Raw genomic sequence first — 16433 nt, forward strand, 5'->3', positions numbered from 1 at the left:
GCCTCTGGAAATAATGGTTTCTAGTAGTGGTAGTACAATAAAATTATTGGGGTCTATTTAGACTACCAACAAATCTGTTTTCAATTATTGGACTTTCAATTTCTTTTCAAAGTTGTAGGAAAAATAAAATGTTGCACGCATTTCAAAAACCAAAAGAGCTGAGTGTAGTTTGGAGTACAAAGTCTTGCATTCCCTCTGGTGTGTTGGAGCTCTGCTGTTGAGTGTTATCCTTTCTGCCATTTAAAATGCTCTATACCACTGTATTGTTAATGACTTTCATTTACTGCTTGTTATTTAGTGCTGTGCTATGTCTCAGTTCCTATATTCATTTTAACTCTGAAGTTATGCTTAAAAAGAAAGCAGCTTCTCATCCTTTGGGGTGGAGGAGCAGCCACAGCATTTGCTGGGCTCTGCATAAGGCAGCAGTGGATCTCAAAGAGATGCCCTGAGAAGGTCTGCCAGTGGTGGGTGTGACTTTAACTCCCAAGTCTTGCAGTTTAAAGCCCTTCACCAGAAATGGGTGTGTGTTGGCTGCTGGAAGGGTGGAGCAGAAACTGTTCTGGGTTCCTCTCTGGCCAGTGTGTATGCCTGTGTGACAGGGCATGGGCAATAGTTGATCCTCCTGGATGAGAAGAGAGAAAACTCATCCCATCTAGGATCTTGGGATTCCAGAATTAACATTTTCTTCTGGCCAAGCACAGAAAATCAGAATGAAAAGAAAGAACTTGATGTTATTGATGTACGTGGATGGAGAAACTTTGAACTGTAAATGCCAGTACTTTTATTGAACATTTTTGTGGAAGTGAAGTGAAATGAACAACTGGAAAAGGGAAAGATCTTCTGGCAAACCAAAAACCAAACATAAGAGCACCTAAATTACCACCAGAATTTTCATGACAGGAAAAAAAAATCACTTGCAAAACTTATTTGAACATTCCATATTTTTTTGTTTGCTTGTGGGATTTGTTTCCAAAATACTGGACCTTTGTTTCCCAGAATACTTATTTATACTCCAAATTAATTTAAACAAATAATTTAAACAATATGTGTGTTATGTAGAACTATAGTCTAGTATTTTCAATCTCATACTGTTGCAATGAGAGGTCAAGTTTGTGGTTTCATGGTTTATTAGTAGATCATTCACTATTCTGTTTTCTCAGTTAAAAATTTTCCCATTTAATTATGCAGTATGGAAAAAAAATGCTTCTGTGTCATCAGTCCTTTTTCAAAGGATATCCAATTCAATATAGTCAGGGCCACAATGATTATGACCCTAAATAAATTCATTTGCAAATACAATCATGAATAAGACACTTAAGTACTTTGAATTTTACAAGAATTTATTTATGAGGTCAGTCTAGAAGCAGAGATTAAGAATAATCTAAAGTTCTAGATAATTATTTTAAAAAAATTCTATTAATAGTAAAACTCATTAAAACTCAATGGCAAAACTCAAAAATAAGTGTGCAGGGTACCTGGAATGAAATCAATTCCAAGATTAACTTCTGGTAAGATAGCTTTAAAGGGACTACGTAAGGAAATTTCCATGGTATTTCCTTCTACTTACAGAACAATGCTAAAATAACATGTGACATTTAAAAAAAGTCTTCATTTAATAATGGAATAGTTTACTAGATTTGTGATGTATATTGTAACCAGTACAACATTTGTAAGTTACAGACAAATAGCTTATGTAGAAAAAGCAAAGGTCATAAGCGCAGCAGTCAAAAGCAAATTGGCATGACAGTGTTTCTTGATGACTTGCAAGATATTCTATCTGTGTTTGTCCATTTTACAAAGCTTAAACCCAACAATTTGGAAAGAATAATTTCCCTTATTCCATTTCATTTCAGCCAACCTTTTGGAAATGGTATGGTTCCAAGAAAACAGGACACGAGGAGGGAGGAGAGAGGGCTCTGTCCTCCACGCCACTTGCCAGTGATTTTGCATAAGCAGCTCCCTCGAGCTGGTGGCTGCTGAGGTGCCTGTGAAAGCCAGGATGCCGGTGCTGGCATGCCTGATTTATGTAACTGCTGCACACAAAGTGATTATTTGCTAGTAAATGACTGCTTTTAATCTGTGTGTAATCCTTTCCCTCCTATGTCAAATAGGCTGATCCTTCTACTGCAGTAGAAGGCTAATCCTTCTACTCCTTTAACAAGCAGGTAAAGCTTCCTGGGGTGGTGTTTGGGGGCAGCTGGGGAGAGCAGGAAAATGATAAGAAAATAAAGTTGTTGGTTCAAAAATGGTAATAAAAGCATTCTTTTTAGAGGATGCATTACCCACAAAGGAAACCACATATGTGCTTGCAGTCTCATTCTGGAAATAGGTATGTGAGAGGAGACTTGCCTAAGTTTATGACAATCCTACTACAGAAATAGATTTAATTAAAATTCTTAATTTATTGGAGGGACTGGAGGATGAAACAGCTGAAAGTTTTGAACTTTGTGGGATATTTAAAGCCTTGGATAGGTGTCAGCATATTCTTTCATGTGAAAGAATAAGCAAAAATATCTTCTAGCCAAATAAAGATTTTTCAAAATAAGGAAACTGTTTGAAGCTCAACTACAGGGATGCTTAAATTGTTAGCTGCTAATATATTCTAGGATGATCATGTTTCAAAATATTATAACATCTGTTAAACACTTCAGAGAAGCATTAAACTAAGGGTTTTGTTTGCTTTTCTTAGCAGCCTTAAAATAGCAAGCTAGGCATAAGTTTTGCTAGTCATATAATGATGGGGTATTTGCATCAAAATGCATAAGGCCAGAACTATAAATGTGCTTAGGAGCCTTAATGGTTCAGGTGAACAACAAGTGGGATTTTCAAGGCACGTAGTCACTTCTTCTGAAAATGGTGCTGAGCTGTAATACTCATCTTGAGGCTGTGACTGTGCCTTGTGAGAAGCCTGGGTGAACAGTTGTACTCTATTTTTAGTCATTATCTTTAAGTTGGTGGTGATATGACTTCTGTTCTGGCAGAACCCTAAGCCTGAAGTTCGCACACTAGAAATGCAGATGGGCTTGTTTTCTTTCCACTTCTTGGATGCTGAGCTGTGACTGGCTGTGAAAGATACTTTGGTAAGGGCAGGTAGGTGGGTGGCAGGGAGTGTCCCACTAGGCAGGGCACTCCTGCCCTGGTAGGCCCAGGGCTGCTCAAGAAGAGCTGAGGTAGAGACCACAGGAATTGTAGTCTCATAACTCTTCCACTGAATTTTTTCACCATTAATAGAGGTCTTGCTTTTAGGATTGAGAGCCTGTAGGTCAGCTAGAACCTAGGGAGGTGTGAACAATAAGCTTAGTGGGAAAAATGCAAGGTCACACCGACTTCACCACCATCTGTTAAGAAACCTTCTCATCTGTATCCTGTGAGTGAGAAAGGCAGGCAAGTCAGACTCACTGCAAAAAGAGATACTGTACTATTCTAGTCTACTTCTACTGAATTCTGGCTAACACCAAAAGTTAACCTTTCAAATCATGTGACCCTGACTAATAAATGACACCATTTTGGTAAGAAATTTAGGGTAATAATTCTTCTGTTTATATTGTGTTTTAGCACATCAGTGGGTACAGGCTTGAGTGTAGTATTGAGTGAGCATGATATTGGAGTCAGTTTTAGAAAATGAAGTAACATATTTGAATCTCTACACATCCTTTCATTTACGGTCACTTTTCTGACTGATTTTTTTCTCTCTGACTCTTGAATACTCCTCAATAACTGAAATATGCAAGTGATTTTGAGGAATGACAAAAACTGTTCAAAACTGCGGGTTGTGTTTGCAGATGTGTTGAACAGCCTTTGCTTAGAAATTGCTTCCCAGGGTGTCATTGGCATGGCATGGCTAGTTCCTGCCATGGGACATCCAGCTTTGGGCCACATGCTAATGGCCATTGGTCCTTAAGGATGCATGAAGTTGCTGTCCGTGCAACTTTCAGCACTGACTTTTCAATAACCTAATAAAGAAATACACATCAAGGCGACAGAAGCGCTGGGGATGAGTAAGCTTTGACTGCCAAGGAGTGTTGAATGGCTGCATTAAACAGGACCTGCATCTGCTTGCAGTGCAGAAATGCCTTTAACTTGCAGTTTACATACCTTGAGGTGTCTTACAAACACCAGGACCTACTTAAATGATTCTCTTAATTCAACAGTTTTGAGCTCAATTTAAAAACATACTTGATCCAGTATAACTATAGGCTCCGAGCAATAGGTAGTGGCACACTGTCTTTCCCACTCCCTTCTCTTAGACACAATAATCAGACAACCGTGCAACCAGTCAGCTACTGCTAGAGGCAAAGGAAAAATAATACACTTAACTAAAAAAAGCCCAAACCAAATCACCAAAAAGCCCCCCAAAACCCCACAGCACGGTTTCTGTGGCATCTGTGAGCTGATCTGCTTCACTATGTAGCTTCACAACCCAACGTTATGAATGGAGCATAAAATAAGAGCTGAGGAAGGGACAACACTGCAGTTTCACTGGTGGCTTAGGATAGATTTAACCCTTAGATTAAATCACTGTTATCCTCAGTGAGCCACAGCAGTGCCATTAGCCCAGCTGCTGGCTGCCATAGAACCATTTACCATAGGTGCTTTTGTTTCCTTCCATCCTGAAACCAAGGTGGTGCTGCCCTATGAGCCTTTTTCTGCTTGATGGCAAACACTTTTTTTGTAGAGATAGGTAAAACAAAGTGTCCTGCTTTAGGCTGGGGCAAATTCTTGACAGATACTTGCAATGACAGCTATATTTTCCTCCATGCAGTTGCTGTGGAAACGGGCCCTTAAAGATCGTTTTAAATACGTGCGGAGACCCATTGAAGATGATGAGCAAGTCCTGAGGAACAAATGCAAGTTTGGCCATAGGAGAGGACAGAGCAGAAAATCTTCATTTGCTGAAAATAAACATGATGATGTCCAGGGGCAGGTAGAGGTAAGATTTTTGATGCTTAGCTGAGTTCAGTCTTTCAGCTCCTCTGTTGACAGTAAGGCCACCAGCCACTAAAGGGGAGAACTGATCTCATGCTATTTATACCCATTTTGTATAGAGCTTGTCATATTGCCAGACTCCTAACATTTTTTCATTTCTGGAAAACTAGATATCAAACAGCAGAGCTAATCCTGATACTGGATGCCTGGCACATTTGTTGTCAATTAGAGTTGTAACTTGGACAGAAAATACTGTCTGGTTTTTTTTTTTAAATGCAGTATTTCTATTCTGCTTTTTGATTATAGACCTCCAATTAGAGTGAAAAACAATAGAGAATTATGTCTACTAGCTGAAGCCTCTGTACAAATAAGAATGCAAAGAGGTATTTGAGCTGGCAGCAGAAATCCTATTGTCACATTGCACTTTGTTATATAAAATCTGCTTGTATTGCTGTGTGATCTACATAGGGATGTTTACAAATCTATGCATGCAGTTGCTGTGTATTCCTTTAGTTGGAGAATTTGGAGAGTTATCACTGTCCAGTAAGTGTCTGAAGCGTACTAATTAATTTACACATTTTCATAAATACATTCAGGTTCCAACTGTGCCAACACTGCACGCACCTCTTCCTGCTGCAATTAAAACATGGTAAAATTTAAATAATTGTATTAATGTGATAAATAAGATATGTAAGTAGATATTTATCTTTAATTTATTCATGTCCATCCTGCTGTTTATCAGACCTTATATTTAGAGGAGTGAGAGTGGTGTATTGGATGCATTTCTGCGTACATTGCCCTTGTGATTGAAGGTAGCTTTTGTTTTCTGTACAAAATGCAAATATATCTTTGGGTTGGTTTTTAGAAATTTTAGTGATTTTTGTTTATTCCCTTTGCTTTAATATGTTCAGGAATAAACACTTCTGTTCTTGCTTGCCTTAGTTGAAGGGTTTGCAGTTTGTGTGAAGTAAGAAACCTGTGACTTCGGTGCAAAACAATTAATAGTCTCACACCCAGTAAAGAAGAAAATATAAATTCCTGGTTTTGTGTGCACATCAAGAGTTAGCCATCCTTTGCCTGCTAAATCTTGGAAAGGGCACATGTGGATCTTTTCTGTCTTATGAGCTCGTTGAGAAGGGCTTTGGAGTGATCTTGTAGGGACTGCATGCTAAATTTCGTTTATCTGTAGATAACTGCAGGTGTAACTGCACCGTGCTGTGTTTCTGCAGACCTGGAATCACCACTCTCTTTAACTGCATTGCCCGAGGCCATCACTGGTCAGCTTTGTTTGCTTTAGAAATTAAGAACAAATATTACTTCTCTTCTAAAGAGCTAGGCCTTTTTTGCTAGCCTGAATGTTGAAAGCAAATTAAGAGTTAAAGATGGTGAGAGAATTCTGAGTATCCTTAAACAACTTTCTTTCATTTTCCTTGTATCCTGAACATATATATATATATAAATAAAATATAAATAGAAATGCAAGAATCAACATTTGTGGGCTCTATTAAGGATTAAAAATATATTCCATAACTTTGAGGGAATCATAGCTTCCTTAGTTTAAAATGCATTTTGACATTAAAAGCAGCGGTGTCTGACTCTTAGATCCTAAATTATGTCACTACATATGTGCAAAACTGAACAAAATGTTTAATATTATTTTTAACAAAAGCAGTGGGGGTTTTCATTCTGTATATTTAGGAACACACACTTAAAGGCACTTTCCTGCCAATCCTTGGCACTAATTACTCTATGAAAAATATAAACTGTTAAAGTATCCTAGTCTCAAAAAATAAATATTTGATCTAGAAGCCAGTACCAGAGAAAAACTCAAATTATATCCAAATTACCATTAGCCAGATCCCCTTGCCTTCATCCCTTTTCCAAGACTGGAAAAATGAATCAGCCTTGTGTGAACTAGAAGCCAACATGTCAAAATTAATTGAGGTAAAATGGGGAGAAATGAATTCCAGGTTAAGGAGACCTTTGGAGAATAGTTAGTGAAGGATTCCTAGTCCCTTTGGGCCACCACACTCTCCTTTAGATAGGCAGAGTAGGACATTTAGGGCATTACAGGTCAAAGCCGACTGGCAGAGCTATGCAGATGAGAGAGCACATCTGTTCCCCACAGATGACCTACTTACCAGTCACACAGCTGAATTTTATATCGAGCTTTAGTTCCTGAGCAGTCATAAGCTGTCACTCTGTCGTGTGTGCTTTGTGCCAGTATAGTCTAGGATTGTTAATGGCATGAAACTGATAAAAAAGATTATTTACTGATAGGAAATGTCTCACTGTTATACCTGGCATTTATTTTCATATGAGAAGAGTAATAAAGTTATTACTACTGATAAAACCCTTAACCAGTCTTTTTACTTGTTCATGTGAAAATCCAGCTGCTTGTCAGAACAAGCTTCCTGTGATGTTTTGAGCCAGATGATGTCTGCCCCTTAGTCTGCCCAAGCCCCATTACCTTCCAAGCAGACATTCTTCCTTCAAAAGCAGCTCGAGCATACTTGTTCTCCCATGCAGGGCATTGCTTCCAGGTGCAGCATCTGTCTTTCTCCTCCAGTTTCTTTAAAACATCTGCTGATGTGTTCCTCATTACAGAGCATTATATTCAAACAAGATTGAAGAGTAGCTGCTCTTTTTCTAGTGACTGTCATCACATGAAAGGTCTTGAGCAAGTGCAGGGCGGTAGGATGATGGTAAGTAAGCACATAAACCTATGCATGGGATGTCTGTCCCTAAAGGAGATTTTTATTTAAATTATGCTCCCTCCGAATATCTGTCAGGTGCAGGGTAAGAAGCTTGGACTGTGCCTGGCAGACATTAATTTGAGCCTCTGCGTCTGAGGGACATTCAGAATTTTATCAGGAAAACCTCCATAAACAACAAATTTTATGGCTATGGTGTGAGAATCCTCCTCAGTCATTTTCCACAGTCAGGCAAATATCTCTGAGCTGCAGTAATCCAGAGGAGAGTGCTTTGTAATGATAATGACCTTCCTCTGCTGCAAACGGAGGGTACTTTCCATGAGAAGGGTGGTCACACCGTGAAAATACATAAGAATAGCCAGCTAGAGCCACCCTCTGCAGCAAGGGTGGGATTACTGCTAAAGCACCCATTCAGTGGCTTGTTCTGACTGATCATCTTATTCTTTTTTTTGCATCAAGCCCCCTTCCTCTCCCCTAAAGACTTGTTTGGTTTATGGTCCTTCGGGCTGTGAGAGAAACCACCTCCTGCCAGTTGTAATAGGAAGGGTCCTAGACTTGAGGGAGCCAGAGGAAACAGAAATATAGGCTCTTCCTGGTCCTTGGTCAAAGGATTGTCAGAAGGCAAAAGGTGATGGACAAGGAAATGGGGTTCGAGCTGATGATTGGCTTGCATACCTTGCATACCTTAGTGACCAGAGAGCAAATTGTCCCTTACAGACCTTTAAGTTTGGAAGTCTTGCCAGTCTCAAGTGGTGCTGTTCATGGAACATGTGACTTCACAATCAATTCAGTTAGCTTTCATTACAAAAATGAGAAAGCCCACAGATATCCTGCATGGCGCCACCTGCCAATTCGGACAGGCATGTGTTTCCTATACATCCTGTATCATATTCTGCCACTTGCAGAGGTTTCTGGGATACTCTTATGATATCTCAAATGCCACTAAATAGCTATATCCATACAGCTGGATTAAGCTCCTGCAATCCATCCCAGACGTTAAATAAGAAAATATCTCAGCAAAGGGTCTACCCAAGGGTATCTTAAGCTACCTGAACTGTAAGGGAGTATAACAGGCTAGAAGACTGCTAGTAGTTCTTGATCTTAAATAAAAATGGAGAGAGAGTACAGTCCCTCTTCTAAAGCTTCCGATTTCTTACATCCTATGACAGCCTGTTTGTGAGGTCATCAGGGTTTCTCTGAAGCTGTCACACAAATAAATTTGGAGGTAGGTGTGAAAAGGAAAATAGGCCCTGACAAGATGTCAGCTAAGATAGTGGTAGTAGTTGTTTGCAGATAAATGGGAGAATTTGCCACACCCAGCAGAGCTGGAAATAACAAAATGAAACCAATTTATAAAGGAGGCACCAGCACAACATCTTCTTTCTGTGTCAGTGGGATAGAAACAAGAAATGCTTTGATGAGTACTTTGACTGGGAGAAGTGGAAAGATTCTGCAGAAACCTTAACTCACAGAGTTGGACATCTATTGATATTCCTGTACAAGGAAGATAAGCAGGAATTCTGAAATTGGCGAATGTGCAAATTCTGTGCCAAGAGGACTAAATGAAAAGCAGAGAAGACCCCTGGCCCAGGAGGAACATCATTAGTGCTTGCTTTGGTGGTATCATGCAATACAAGAATGGTGAAATTTGCCCAGTTGGTTTTATCTGGAAATTGTCTTTTCTAAAGAAAGGAGGAATCTGGACTGAGTGAAGTCTACCCTGTGAGATGAGTTCTCTCTTATGTCAGATTAGGTAAATTGGGCAAGGTAAACATTTCCTAGGGATATGCTTTTCTTTGAGGTGATAACTAACATCATATTTGTCAATGGTCTTACACCACTGCAGGAGTCAGAAACTTGAAACGAGATTTCAAGGACTCTAGAAAGAATAGGATTTGGAAGATGATGGCTCAAGAAAAAAGGAGAAATGAGAGAAATAAGGCAAGAGCAAGGGGAAAAGAGAGCTAAATGTCTGTAAAATTCTCAGAGGATGAACAGCTTGTGTATGAGATGGAGAAATTCTTGGCTCGATCTTATGGCACTATTGGCAGGTACAACATTAGGTACCATCTATATACTGCCATGCACAAATGAAACAGGGTGATAGCACCTTTCCCTACAAGATAAATGATGTCCAAATTAAGTGTTTGAATGTTTGCACAGCCAGAATGTGAGCATGCATATATAAATGATGATTCAATGGCTGTACCGAACTGTTGTAATGTGATTTTTCCACTAAAACTTTGATGTGCATACATCAAACTTTGAGTGTGTAGTGTTGCTACTAGTGTAGTTAATATTTTAAAATGTTTTTAAGTCAAAGCAAAAGCTTTAAACAGAAATCCCTGGCATACATATTGCACTTTGCCTTCTTATTTGTGTCAGCCAGTGTCTTCATTGTTCTGTGAATTAAAGTGTCATGCACAGGTTGTCCCTTGGCACAGGAAAACAGATTTCTCTCATTTTGCTTATGCAGCTTACAAAATCGGAAAGCAGTTTTTGTGGTCAGAAATAGATTGACTTATGTGATTTTGAAAGTTTTTGGCTAGCACTGGCATGTAAATCTAGCTCTGAAGTTGCCTGCCTAGCTCAAAAGGGCAATTATATGCCATTAAAGCAGAGTCTGTCTTAATTAAGCATCTCGTTGGAGTACAAGTCAGTGTGGATCCTGCTGATGGTTAGATGCTCATTTTGATTGAAAACAGCCTGTCCATGCTGTTTCACCTGCCTTTGTGTTCAGTGTTTGGATGTGAGAGGTGGGGCATGGTTTTAATGTCTTCTCAGTTCTCTGCCACCATCCAGGACGAGAAGATGGGCCTTGAGCAGTGCCCAGTTTACAGCCTGCCTTTTTAGAGTCATATTTGTTCCAGATCTGTGTTCCAGTGCTTGGGGTTTTTTGGAGCAGATCTTCACTTTCTAGTTTTCATTGCCTGTTTTGATCACTCCTTCTGATATAAACCCCAATGTTCATCATAGTAAATGTCCTTCCAATGACCCTGATTATCACCACAGAGAAAAGGGCTGTCCCTTACAATAGTTGTAGCAAAAACTATTCTGTACACTGTGCTTTTATGATGCCTTGTGTCTGTATGTGTTCCAAAATAGCAAGACCTACTTTTCAGTATTCAAAAACCAAGACACAGAGATTATGCTTGCTTAAGTAACTGTGAAAGCTGTTTCTCACCCTGAAGAAGTTATAAAAGCCAATTAATGGAAAAGAGTATTCCAAATAAGAGTCCTAACTACTGTCAGGCTTTCTTGTGTAAGTACCTTGAGTGTTGATGCTAACTAATGCAGGTAGACCCAGCAATCAAGAAGTGTTAGCAGCATCAATGCTCTTAGCAATAACATGACTTGGAATATGCATTGGCATCTAGCAAGGAAAATTTGAAATGTGTTTTTCAAAGGAAATATTACTAGCAGCTGCTGGGAGCTGACAAGAGCAATAATAACGAAAGACAGAGGCTATGCCATCACTACCACCCATCAGCATCCCAGTCCTAATTTATGGTGTTAAAAGACTTCCCATTCAATGCTGATGCCACTGAACCCGTCTGCACAGCACCGCTGTTCCAGGAGATGGAACGTTACCATCACATGTTTTTTACATTGCTTTCCAGCAACCAGATTAGTCTCCATCCGAAGGAGCTGCCTCAAAGAAATATTCCCAGAGCATCCCAGGTGAGGAACCTGGATCACTGGTTGGCAGTGAGCAGACTGACTGCATGCAGTAGTGTCCTCATATATACCTCTTTAACTCCACTGAATTCACTGTCTCAAACTGAGGAGCCAGTAGGTTCTGCTGACATTCTTCAAAAAAGAGACCTCTATCTCAGTCCTTAGCAACAGTTAGGCTGCATTTACCATCCAGGAATTGGTGAAAACCCATGAAATAGCAAGAGATGTCTACTGCCCACACCAGAGGCACTTTCATCACTCTTTGATTAGGCAGACATGTTACTTTGGTGTTGACATTCATGTCCTTTACAATTTATGATGCTAGCTTTCAATAGTAACTGAAAGTTTAGGCCTTGGAGATCACATCATGCATAAAAATTGCTCCCTCCCTCCTGGCAAACTGATGTAGCAGTTTCACTGCCTTGGCTGTGACACTGTTTCATAAAAGCACCCCGCTAACTGGTGTTTTTTTACAAGAAGGTGCTAATACAATCTCATATCTTGGGAAGAATCAAGATCTATGAAAAGGACATTTAGGAATCGGGCCTTTATTTAGAAATCTGCCTCCAATCAAATGACTATCCTCTTGCTTCAGGAGATGGGAGGAATTAGGAATTTGGATTCTAGTAGTTTTTTGTTTGTATGTTTTCTTGCTTTAATATGAGCATCTTAACACAATCTAATTGTATATGGTTCCAAGTAGAACTGTGAATATCAGGTGGGGAGTCACAGTCAAAAAGCATCTGGAGTGTAGGCAAGGAGCCTGTGTGGCTCCCAGACTTGGTGTCTTCAGTCACAGACACTTGAGATGCTAAGAAGTCAAGAGTGTTTGTGGGCATGGGCACCAAGGGATGGGCTGCTGTCACACTTTGACTGTGAATCCAACAGAATGAGTAGGAGCCTTGGCAGGACCATCCTGCAGCCTAGGGCTAGATTACTCTGACAGACAGGTACTGGGTATCCTCTGCTTACCTCTTTAACTTCCTTTCCACATCCCTTTGCCTTTTTCTCTGTTCTGCTGCACTTCTCATGAGCTTGGGATTATAAGGCAGCTTCTTATTTAAAGACACTGGGATAAATTATCATTTGTAACAGAAATATTCTTTTTAAATCAAAATGTTATTGTTTAAAAAGAAAGGAAATCCTTTACATTATAAACTAAATATTTACATTGCTAAACAAGACAAAGTTCTGTATGCAAAAATAATTAAATATCACCAATTAACATCCTTATTGTTGCAACTGAAATGGATGTTACTGGTGACACAACTGAAAATCTGGCTAGAGGAGTGGGTGACCTAAAGAAATAAGGATTCCTCATTTAATGAGGCTATTTTTTTAGTTCTGGCAGACATGCTGAACTGTTAGCTGTGGCTTCTTCACACCTTGAGACAAGAGATCCCAGCTTTGGTCTAGGTAGGATTAGTTTTGCACAGTATCAAAATAACTGAGATTTAACCTTATGGTCAAATTTTACTGGAATATTGCTGCGCTGTAACTGGCTTTCTTGCTTTGATGGTTGAAATGGAGAGGATCTAGAGTTCTCCCTAAATAAGCCAGTGTTGGGTTGATAAACCAGTTCTGAAATCAACTTCCCAAACCCAGATTCCTCCTGCAATGTTAAAGTTAGCTACAAAATATTTTAAATTATGCTTGGAACCATTCTTCTATCAAACAGGGGTCCCACTGAGATCTTACTTCCACCAAAAGAAAGCCACCTCTCACCTTTCCACTTACCTTAAAAGGTAACTTGTTCACAATCAAAAAAGTTGGGAAGATTACAGATAGTGATTGCTTTAATCAGGATGAACACTGCAAGGAAACCAGTTCTAACATTGACTTCTGCTTGTATTACTCCCAGGTAATAGATGAATTACACTACAAAGTTTGGCCTTCCATTGCTGTTTTTTCCCCCTTACAAATAGCTATGACAGCAATTCTTCTTTATACTACTGCCATATTTCTATTGGTAGCTTGCCATGGCCATTGATGAACATGTCAAATGGTCTCCTTAAGCTAATTAATAATATCATCATCTAAACTAGCTCTCAAGGACAGGTCTGACCATGGGGAGAGTCCATCAAATCAAGCAGTGTTTGCTTTGACAAGAGGGCTGGAGAGAAGCTAAAAGATCACAACTTTTAGAAGCCTAAAGATCACAACTTCTTCTTGGTGTTTGTTTCTAAGCAACCCAGTCAGTCAGTCTGTGGTTACAGCACACTGGGTCAAGCTGTTTTGCTTTCTTTTCTCTGCAAGTAGGACACTGAAGGTGACAGTGCCTCAGGGAATGAGCCACCATGTTCCACATCAGCTGGCTGAAGAAGCTCCTGCTTTATGGGCATGAGGCCTGAAAGCAGACCCACAGGAGGAACCAGTAGTGATAGAGCTGTTTGGAGTCAAGAGACTTCAAGCTAGCTCTTGTACAGCATACAAAACATAAATGTAATTTAAAAAGCTCAAACAGCTGCCCAGGTTTGTGTGTGTGAGAAAGTGTGGGTATCTTGAGACTGACAAGAAGGGGTCATCCCTTGGTTCTGTGCACTGGTCACAGTGAAGCGAGGGACAGGCTGTTCAACTTAGAGCAAATTAGCATGTTAAGGAATAGCTGAATGGCCCAACTGGGAATATGTGAATACTAGGATGGTATTCATAGTAGCAACCAATATAAATGGCATACCAGAAACCGTCAAAGGCTGATGCAGGAAGTTTGCAGGGGTGACACACCAGCAACAAAAAACCCCTCTGATTACTCTGAGTGATCTGATGGAGATTTACACAGAATTCTTTTTGTGGCTTTCTGCCTTTTCTGCACTGATTATAAAGGTTTTCTCACCCAGGGTGAGAAGCAAGAAGCCTGATGCTGCTAAGGGACAGGAGTGCTCAAGGTGCACTCCCTAGGTACAGGATGGCTGGCAGAATATAAAGCCATATCAGAAAAACTAAATAGATTTTGCAAGGATTCTCAGTAGGTGAGTTGAAATGATCTCATTACTGGGACCATTCTTCATGGGCAGCATCAGGGCATCTGTCTCAAGACTGGCATGTCGGTAAAGGGGACAGAATGATTCACTACAATGAGCAGTAGTAACACATTTCCAGGATCAAGGACTTTTGCAAAAATTTTAGTGGTGTCCAAGGATAAAACAGGTAATTTTTAAATTGTGATGTACAGTTTTTCTCATGAAACAGGATATTAGATAATTGGAAGTAGCTAATTTGGTGCCAGTTTTCTAGAGTTCCAGGAGAGAGCTAGAGAACATACAGACCAAGAAACCTTCTGTTTTCACTGGCCAAGTTGGCAAGAACTGTAATGCAGACCCAAGAGATGAACACATTAGGAACGAATCAACAAAGTTTTGGTAAACAGACATAATTCTTCACAAATTCATTAGTTCTTTGAAGTATTCAACAACCCTGAGGACAGAGGCAATCCAGCTGACAGTTTACTTTAAATTTTGAAGAGATTTTAGCACATGCCTTTCAAAGGCTCTTAGAGGATATAATCTGAGGGGATAAACAGGAAGGTCCTTGAATGGATAAGCAGTTAAAAGAACAAACAAGGCTATGCAGAAATGGTTGGGGTTTACAGTGGAAAAGATTATGAATGCTTAGTTAAAGCAGTTCAATGTATTTCTAAATTACATAGGAAAAGTAGACTAGTTGCCAGATTACGTTTTGTGATGCTACCAAGGATACTAAAGACAAAGACCAAAGAAATGCACAAGGACTCCATTCCAGGGGAAAGAAATCCAGCAGATAAAATTCAGTTCTGATGGATGGAAAACAAGTCACAAGGAGAAAACCCAGTCCCTAACAACACTTATAGTGTTGGAATCTGAGCTTATTAGTACCATTCACAAATGCTATTTTTATCCTAGGCCAAAAAATAGCTGGCACAATGCTAAGCAGCAGTCAAAAAAAAAAAAAAAAAAAAAAAAAAAAAAAAAAAAAAAAAAAAGTTGATTACACAGAATTATTTAAGAAAGGAACAAAAGGCAATGCATTACTCCACTCTATGCCCCTGTGGTGTCCCGATGTATCAGCAACTACTTTAAGCTACACTGTACCTATTTCATAAAGGCTACAGTAAAATGAGAAAATATGCCAAGACAGTAACAAGGAGAATTGAAAGTATGGACAAGCTTTCATATGTGGAATGATTAAATAGCTTAGGATGGTCTCAGCTGGAAAAGAGGTGGCTGAGGACAGAATATGACATATCTATAAAATTACAGTGGCATGGAGATGATGAATAGGTTTTGAATCCAGTATGATAATAGAAGGCAGAAGTAGCAGGAGAAAAACAAATAAATGCATTTCCTCTGACAAATTTAAGGCAGGATTTTGTAGAAAGTATAATTTTATGAAAATTGGAAAAGTGACTGGGAGAAGTAATTGAAGGACAAAAAAAAAATCTACTGAAGTCTATATAACCATAAATACTGAAGGCTATTAAATATAAAATTTGAAAGTCCACAAACCCCAGTGTAGTGAAGTCTTGACAGAACTCATGGGAAGTAGCACCATACACTCATCATTTATAGTTGTTCCCAGCACCCCTCCCAGGCAGGTAGGGGAGGGTATGGTATTGTCTCCCCTCCGCTGTTCCTGCACAGTCAGGAAGAGTGCAGGAATGCCTGCACAAGCTGGTCACAAACAAACATTACTGTGGTAACACAATGAAGACTGAAATCCTCAATTAGAAAGAGTGCAGACCATGCTGATACAGAACCTTAGCAAGGGCCAGGGAATCATGCAAGGGTATCTGTCCTGCATGCAGATCTTCTTTTCTTCTGTGATCCCAATGGCTGTTGAGATCTATGGATTTTTACTAGGAGAGACAAGTTTTTCACTGCATACTTTGTGCAACCACTCTTGGAATACTACATGCATGATTTTAAAGGATGTTAATTAAAATGGAAAGTTTAATTGCACATGCAGAGCACTGCAAAGTGGTTTGGGATGTTGTGTTTCACAGCCCTGTGTTGGAAATGTTCTGGGGAACGTGATGAAGTGTCTCAACTCCCTCTGGCATTGACCCACAGACCACCCCTATGTGTAGTCACAGCTGCATCAGTGACAATAGAAACAGGAAAAGCCAGCGGCAATGCAGCC

At 39.7% G+C, this 16433-nt stretch overlaps 1 protein-coding gene across 1 annotated transcript in view; it reads left to right on the forward strand.

Annotated features, from left to right (window-relative positions):
• SAMD3 (sterile alpha motif domain containing 3) overlaps nt 1-16433 on the forward strand; it is a gene marked incomplete at both ends in the record, with an annotated part of 35131 nt that overhangs the window by 14974 nt on the left and 3724 nt on the right. Inside the window, one exon of the mRNA XM_083858075.1 lies at nt 4763-4930. Within this exon, the coding sequence (XP_083714201.1) occupies nt 4763-4930 (168 nt within the window). The remainder of the gene's footprint in view (nt 1-4762; nt 4931-16433) is intronic.

The sequence above is a fragment of the Zosterops lateralis genome (genome assembly GCF_965231275.1).
Source record: "Zosterops lateralis genome assembly, chromosome: 3".
In the NCBI taxonomy this organism is placed as follows: Eukaryota; Metazoa; Chordata; class Aves; order Passeriformes; family Zosteropidae; genus Zosterops; species Zosterops lateralis.